General features: G+C 43.1%; 1 protein-coding gene across 1 annotated transcript in view; it reads left to right on the top strand.

Moving 5' to 3' along the window:
• Nucleotides 1-8738, top strand: part of crocc2 (ciliary rootlet coiled-coil, rootletin family member 2) — a 296277-nt gene that overhangs the window by 93843 nt on the left and 193696 nt on the right. Inside the window, exons 8-9 of the mRNA XM_043702904.1 lie at nucleotides 4611-4717; nucleotides 6240-6467. Coding sequence (XP_043558839.1) covers nucleotides 4611-4717; nucleotides 6240-6467 — 335 coding nt within the window. The remainder of the gene's footprint in view (nucleotides 1-4610; nucleotides 4718-6239; nucleotides 6468-8738) is intronic.

Raw genomic sequence — 8738 nt, 5'->3', positions numbered from 1 at the left:
CACTCCACCCTCCTCTCTGACCTATCACCTTCATCCCACCCCCACCCACCCATTGTACACTTTGCTACCTTCGCCCGCCCTCCTCCCCAACCTATCACCTTCATCCCCACCCCCATTCACCTATTGTACTCCATGCTACTTTCTCCCCACTCCCATTGCACTCATTCTGCAAATGGGGAGCTTTTCATCGTAGTTCTGACTTAGGTCTTGTAGTTGGTGGACCCTGGGGAGTCAGGTGGTAAGTTATAGGATGCTGCAGGATTCCTAGCCTCTGACCTATTCTTATAACTAAGGCATTTACATGGCTAGTCCAATTGCGTTTCAGGTCAATGATAAGACCCCAGGATGTTGATAGTGGGGAATTCAGTAATATTAGTGCCGTTATATGTCAAAGTGAATTGGTCATCATGAAGCCACGTGATAAATGATTATCTACACATTAAATTCAGACTCTAGGTTGAAGACTAGCTGCTTGAAGAGCAACTAGTTAGCTTTTCTATAAAATGTCAGTGATGATTAATGGAGATCCCATAATGGCACCATTTGTTTGAAGTTGGAGCCTTGCCATAGGAATGATACTGAATTTAGGTATATCAGTCAAAGTTTGTAAGTTTGACCTTGTGGCATCACAGTTCTGTTGGAAAGGGAGATGACTTTCTCTAATCGTTGTTTGATGATGAGGTGAACTTTGGGAATGGGTACTTCAGTGAACAGTGACTCAATGTCAGATCTGACTCTAGTGTCTGACAAGTTGATAATTGTGTGCTATATCCTCAATTAAATATTTAGAGCTGCTGATAGTGTTAAGCATCTCCCCATTAATGGCGAGATAATCCTGATTAGGTGTTTTAGATTACATTACAGTGTGGAAACAGGCCCTTCGGCCCAACAAGTCCACACTGACCCGCCGAAGCGCAACCCACCCATACCCCTACATTTACCCCTTACCTAACACTACGGCCAATTTAGCATGGTCAATTCACATGACCTGCACATCTTTGGACTGTGGGAGGAAACTGGAGCACCCGGAGGAAACCCACGCAGACACGGGGAGAATGTGCAAACTCCACACAGTCAGTCGCCTGAGGCAGGAATTGAACCCGGGTCTCAGGCGCTGTGAGGCAGCAGTGTTAACCACTGTGCCGCCGTGCCGCCCGTGTTGAACTGTCCACTATGTTGGAGAACATTTTAGTGAGGTAATGGGTCTTAGTTAAGTACTTGATTTGTGAATCTTGGGCTGCCCATATAAAATCAAGACAGGAAGAACTAATACAGTTCTGTTTGTTACAAAAAAGCTTGTGCAAAGAATAATGAGCTTTGACTCCCTCCTCAAAAATTGGAATAAGATCTCTGGAGAGTTCCTTGTACTCTCCTGTGTTGAAAAGGTATCGAACCTTGCTGTTATACTCTTGGTCCATTTGATTGTAGTCAGAGAGTCATGGAGTCATACAGTATAGAAACAGACCCTTAAGTCCAACTTGTCCATGCTGACCAGATATCCTAAATTAATCCATTCCCATTTGCCAGCATTTGGCACATATCCCACTAAACCCTTCCTATTAATGTACCCATCCAAATGCCTTTTAAATGTTGTAATTGTACCAGCCTCCACCATTTCCTCTAGAGCTCATCACATTCATGCACTACTCTCTGCATGAAAAGTTGCCCCTGAGGTCCCTTTTAAATCTTTCCCCTCTCATCATAAACTTGTGCCCTCTAATTTTGGACTCTCCCACCCGAGGAAAATACCTTGTCTGTATACCCTATCCATGCCCCTAATCATTTTATAAAGCTCTATAAGGTCACCCTTCAGCCTCCAATGCTCCGGGGAAAAAAAATACCCCAGCCTATTCAGCCTCTCCCTATACCTCAAACCCTCCAACCCTGGCAAATTCTTTGCAAACTTTTTCTGAACCCTTTCAAGTTTCCCAACATCTTTCCTATAGGAGGGACCTATAACCCTCCACCACCAGCCTCCGATTCCTACCTTCAAACCAGTTTTGTATCCAAGGCTAATTCATCCTCGATTCCATGTTATCTAACCTTGCTAACCAGTTGTTCTGCTGTAGCTATATGAATTGAAGAGTTTGAATGAAGGACATTAAAGCAACCCTTGCTCTGTTTTGTTGGAGTTGGGTGGTTTCATTGTGGAAAAAATGATCTGTCTATACTGGGGGAACAGTGTGCAAACTATATATTGAACTTAAGAAACATAGGACCTGTTTCAACCACAGTGATCAGGACAAGTCAACTATTGTTTAAAGTAAATGCTCAACTTAACCACTACATTTCATAGATCAGCCCTGGACCTCTCTTATCCAACATGCACTAACTAACAAGGCATTTCAGGGAAATCATGGACTAACAATACCGTACCAGTCCCCAGGACAATGGCCTTGTCATCAGGACACTAGCTAACTCTATTCAAGAAATATATTACCATCCATTCTGCACAGCTGACCAAGCAGCAGTAAAAATATTGACATTATAAGTGCAGTAGCTTGATTAGACAGCAGTATGATCTCACCCGTTTTCCCATACTCCAGCACTATAACTGTTTCAATCACAAAAACAGAAATTGCTGGAAAACGTCATCAGGTCTGACAGCATTTGTGGGCCTCCACAGACGCTGTCAGACCTGCTGACCAGTGAGCCTGATGTCAGTGGTGGGAAGGTTGCTGGAGAAGGTACTGAGGGATAAGATCTATTTATATTTGGAAAAGAATGGCCTTATCAGTGATAGGCAACATAGTTTTGTTGCAAGGGAGATCATGCCTTACCAACTTAATAAAGTTCTTTGAGGAAATGACCAAGTTGATAGATGAAGGAAGGGTTGCTGATATCCTATACATATACCTGGACTTTAGTAAGGCGTTTGATAAGGTTCCCCATTGTAAACTAATAGAGAAAGCAAACTCACATGGTGTGCAAGGTGTTCTAGCTAAAAGGTGACCAGTGATGTTCCACAGGGGTCAGTGCTGGGGCCACTGTTGTTTGTAATATGCATAAATGATCTGGAAGAGGGCACTGTTGGTCTGATCAGCAAGTTTGCAGATGACATGAAGATTGGTGGAGTAGCAGAAAGCATAAGGGACTGTCAAAGAATACAGGAGAATATAGCTAGACTGGAGACTTGGGTGGAGAACTGGCAGATGGAGTTTAATCCAGACAAATGTGAGGTGATGCATTTAGGCAAGTCTAATTCTAGAGTGAATTATACAGTGAATGGAAGAGCCTTGGGAAAAGTTGATGAGCAGAGAGTTCTGGGATTGCAGGTCCATTGTACTCTGAAGGTTGCTGCACAGGTGGATAGAATGATCAAAAAGGCATATGGTAAGCTTGCCTTCATCAGATGGGGTATTGAGTATAAGAGCTGGCAGGTCATGTTAAAATTGTACAAGACATTGGTTCGGCCGCATTTAGAATACTGTGTACAGTTCAGGTCGCCACATTACCAAAAGGATGTGGACACTTTGGAGAGGGTGCAGAGAAGGTTTACGAGGATGTTGCCTGGTATGGAAGGTGCTAGCAATGAAGAGAGGTTGAGTAGGTTAGGTTTGTTTTCATTAGAAAAAAGGAGATTGAGGGGGGACCTGATTGAGGTCTACAAAATCATGAAGGATATAGACAGGGTGGATAGAGATAAGCTTTTTCCCAGGGTGAAGGATTCAATAATGAGAGGTCATGCTTTCAAGGTGAGAGGTGAAAAGTTGAAGGGGGATAAGTACTTTAAACAGAAGTTGGTGAGTGCCTGGAACATGTTGTCAGCAGAGTTGGTAGAGGCAGGCACAGTAGATTCATTTAAGATGTGTCTGGACAGATGCATGAGTAGTTGGGGAGCAGAGGGATACAGATGCTTAGGAATTGACCAACAGGTTTAGACAGTACATTTGGATGGGATCAGGCTTGGAGGCCGAAGGGCCTGTTCCTGGGCTGTACATTTTCTTTGTTCTTTGTTCTATTTTCCAGCAATTTCTGTTTTCGTTTCAGATTTCCAGCATTCGCAGTTCTTTTCGGCTTTTTGTTAACTGCTTTATTTGTTTACCCAGATGGGCAGAATATTCTGTCCAAAACATCAAGGCTATTCTGTGTTCCTCAGTGGTCTTGTGGCACAGTGGGCCATGTCTCTGAGCCAGAAACTCCAGGTTCTAGACCCAAACCCGAAACTTGATGGCCAAGGCAGATGTGTACACAATGCAAACAAACAAGTTGAGTATAGAGTTGCAAGTGCTTCCAGCACATGCCAACGGCAGGATTTAAGAGCAGAAGCAATTCCTGGCCAGCCATGTGGTGGAAAGAAATTTGGAACCTCCACCTTCACTCTCCATAGTTCCAGCATGCAAGAGTATAATTGCCGCAATGACTCAGGTTTCATGAATGGACTGTAGCACACTGCACCACCTGTTCTTCTGAGGAAGTCTTTTAAAGGTAGCACTTTTTTGTGATTTTTAGAGCAGATTTTACATGGTATAATGGAACCAAATCATCTTGCTCATTTTTGAATACAGATGTTAATTGTCCTTTAAAGAGTAATGTGGAAAGAAGCAAAAATTACCAGGAAGTTTTAAAAGGAGGACTGTGCATTTTGTCTCTTGCTCTATTTTTTTCAGCGCTATGGCTTGCGCCCTTGTGTTGAGCGTGGCAAACTACTGGCCCTCTGGCAGCAGGTCACTACAGTCCGCAGTGAGCTAAGTGATCTGAAGAGTGGGGCGGAGCGGTAAGTCGCGTACGCCGATAGATGGTGCTACAGCATATCCACAGCGAGATAGAGCGAGTCCTCCCTTTAGTAAAGCACTGAGTCCAATCATGGCCCCATTCAGTTAACTCAGCATTGACATGCAGAGACAGTGGCATTGCGGTGTTGTCACTGCACTAATAGTCTACAAATCCAGGTAAATGGTCTGGTGGGGAAAAGTTTCAATTTCCACCACGGCAGTTGTCTGTAATTAAATTAAATTAATAGATCTGAAATAAAAAGCTAGTTTTGTTAATTGTGACTATGGTAACTATTGTAAAAAAAACCTAGCTCACTAATGGGAAGGAAATCTGCTGTCCTTACTTGGGCTAGCCTACATGCATCTCCTGTAGCTACAATGACGTGGTTGACTCTTAACTGCCCTCTGAAATGGCCAAGCAAGCCACTCTATTCAAGGGCATTGCATGGTGATGGCCACATCTCATGAAATAGCATTTGGGCACCTCTTTGACAGGAGCACAGAAGTTGCTAGACTGAAAACAAAGCAAACAAGATCATCCTGTGGGTCAGTAGGTTACACTCTTGTCTTCGGATCAGAGAGTTTCAGCTCAGGTACTTTATTTTTGACTTGAACATAAAAATCAGGTGCAACAAGTCGAGATTCAGGTAAATTGTTAAACTGTAGCCTTGTATGGCCCTTAAAATGGATGTAATAGATTTTGATGAACTTTCGGGGAGTGACTGGTCAATATTGATCCCTCAATCAATGTCACAAAAACCAGACTTGTCATTATTATGTAGTTATGTTTGGAACTGGCTATCTACAAACTGGCTGCTGTTTTCCTAAAATAGAACGATCACTACTCCAACAGTAATTCATTAACGAGCGCACTTTGGGACATATGGTGTTCATAAGAACTACTACTGAACTACTGTGCTGTCTTTTCCCAACCTGGTAGTCTCATGGTACAGTGATCAGGGAGTTGTAGCTGGATTGTAGCAATCATCATCATTTGTTGGTTTATAACAAACCGAGATATAAGGTAGAGATGGTGAGCCTTGGGATCTGTTGTGTGTTTCGATAATAAATACTTCCACCATCTCTCGAGCACTCATTCGTTCTACTAATTTGCTGCTTGCACATCAAAATATTGTCTCTGCACATTAGTTATGAATTTACCACCACTTTGGCTGTGTTCTCTAGTTCAATGTGATTGGCTATTCAAACAGATTATTACGCATTACCTAGCCCATTTATCTTTCTAAAAACAGCAATCATATGCTCCTGAACCATTTTTCTCTCAGTGAGAACATGGCAAATGAACATAATCATTCCTTATAATCTGAACCCCCCCCCCCCCCCCATCAATGTTTGTTGCTCAATGGCTAAACTTTCTGAGCCAGGTGGGAAAGAGAGAAAAGGAAGTGACAGGGTTTGTGGTTCTGTTCCTACATCTTGACAAATACTGACACTGATTGTGTTCATGCTGTAATGAGCCTGCCATGATCCAGAGTATGTCTGTTGTCCCACTTTTGCAACCAGGAGCCTCCTGGAGATGAAGGCTGATTTTACCCGAAACTCTCGGCGCCTGCAGACTGCCTGCTATAATCTGGACTCCAACCTGCACTTATCTCGGGCGGGTGCCACTTCGACGCTTGAGAGGCATGCGATACAAAGTGGGCGGCTTGAACAGCAGCTACGTGACAAGGTCAAAGAGATGATTCAACTGCAGAGCAAGTGTGATGTAGATAAAGCAGAGCTCCATGCAAGGTGGGTAAAAGAACACTCAATACAATTGTAGGCAAGAGCTTTCGATGTATCACCTGCGTGATGCATCACAATTCCAGCCTTTGAAGGATTCTCCTTGAGCACTAACATGGCCTCTCCAGGTCTCATATCAAACACCTTTCTTCAATCTTATAAATAATCAGGGCTATTAATTCAGTGTCCAGACTATGAACTGATTAATAATTTGCAGGCTTTGGTTATTTTGTGCAAGAGGAATTTCAAGGTTAAGAGCTTTACATATTTGTATTATGTTCCTTATTGCACATTAACATGCAGCAAATATATTTGCGTGCTGCCCCGAACCTATGCCTGATGAGGCGTTGGGGGCATCATACTGATATATATGCTGCATGTTAATATTCAATGGTTGACCATCTGAAAATGCTGTCTTCAAGAAAGAGCTGGACTGCCTCCTGGCTGGAATGGGGAGTGCATCATGTTAGAAGTGGGTACCAATTAATGTGGGACATGATCAGTGTGGACTCTTGGAGTAGCTTTGATACCTGAAGGAATCAGGGAGGAAATTTGCAGACTTGCTATTTCCTAATGAGGGTGGATTTTTATTTTTTTGCCTCTCGCAAGGACTGGACAGAGCAGGGTAGAAAGTCCCTTGACTTGGTGCACAAGATGACACTCCAGTATGGGACCAAAACAACAAGATTAACTTACACAACCCTGGATGTTTTGTTAAATGTATCAGTCAGACTATTTTTGCTACTGACCCACAGAAAGAGCTATGAGGATAATGACCAAAAACCTCATGGAAGTTTTTAAGGAGCAGCCTAACATAAAGGACAAAGACAGGGAGAAAGAGAGAGAGAGAGCGATATGCAGTGAGATGGAGAGACTTAGGAAAGATATTCAAGAGGTTGTCAGGCCAGGTAACTGAGAGCATGGTCACCAGCGGTGGAGAGTTCAAAATCATGAATTTTCAAGCCAGAATGGGAAGAGTGTGGAGACTTGCTGCACCAGGGAAAATTACAGAAGCAGGGAATGGGAAGGTAGTGGAACAATTTGAAATCAAAGTTGAGTATTTTGAAGTTGAGACACTGTCAGGTGGTAAACCGATGAACATTGATAAGCACAGTAGATGCGTGAGATTTGCAGCCACTTAAGATGCAAACTGCAGATCGTTGGATGAGTCCAAGTTTACGTAGGGTGAAAGATTGAAAGGTTGCCTGATGAGCAGTAGAGTATTAAGGTAAAATTAAAAGTATGGATCAGGGTTTCAGCAGTAGGTGGCCAAGGGAGGGTCATAGCAAGGGTCATACTAAAGCTGACAGTAGGAAGTACAGAAGTATGGTCAGAAATGCATTTTGGGGACAACACTACACCAAGATTTCTACCAGTCTTCCGAAGATTAAAATAGTTTCCAAAAAATCCCTACTTTGTGCAAACAGGCCATTCAGCCTAACAAGTTCACCCCAAACAGTATCCCACCCAGACTCAACCCCCTACCCAATCTCTGTAACCCTGCATTTCCCTGGACACTATGGGCAATTTAGCATGGCCAATCCACCTGACCTGCACACCTTTGGACCATGGGAGGTAACTCATGTAGACATGTGGAGAATATGCAAACTCCACACAGACAGTTGCCTAAGGCTGGGATTGAACCCAGGTCCCACATGCTGTGCAGCAGCAGCAGTGCTAACCACTGAGCCACCACACCAGCCCAAAGATGGAAATGATGGATGGAAATAGGTTTGTGGTGTGGTTCAAAGGTAATGATGTTGGTCTTCCCAAGATTTAAGCAAAGGAACTTTCTGCTTGTCCAATGTTGCATGTCAGACAAGCTGTGTGACATATCAGACTTTGAAGTGATCCAGTGAGGTATGAGATGAATAAGGCTGATTGTCTTCAAAATAAAAAAGGGTAGTAGAGACAACCCTGGTAATTACAGACCAGTGAGTCTCATTTCAGTTGTTGGTAAAGTGTTGGAAAAGGTTATAAGAGATAGGATTTATAACCATCTAGAAAAGAATAATCTGATCAGAGACAGTCAGCACGGTTCTGTGAAGGGTAGGTTGTGCCTAATGAATCTTATTGAGTTTTTTGACAAAGTGACCAAACAGGTAGATGAGAGTAAACCAGTTGATGTGGTGTATATGGATTTCAGCAAGGCGTTCGATAAGGTTCCCCACAATAGGTTATTATACAAAATGCGGAGGAATGGGATTATGGGAGACATAGCAGTTTGGATCAGTAATTGGCTTGCTGAAAGAAAACAGAGGGTTGTAGTTGATGGAACAT

The sequence above is a fragment of the Chiloscyllium plagiosum genome, chromosome 13 (assembly GCF_004010195.1).
Source record: "Chiloscyllium plagiosum isolate BGI_BamShark_2017 chromosome 13, ASM401019v2, whole genome shotgun sequence".
Lineage (NCBI taxonomy): Eukaryota > Metazoa > Chordata > Chondrichthyes > Orectolobiformes > Hemiscylliidae > Chiloscyllium > Chiloscyllium plagiosum.
This window is presented reverse-complemented; position numbering and strand designations above follow the sequence as displayed.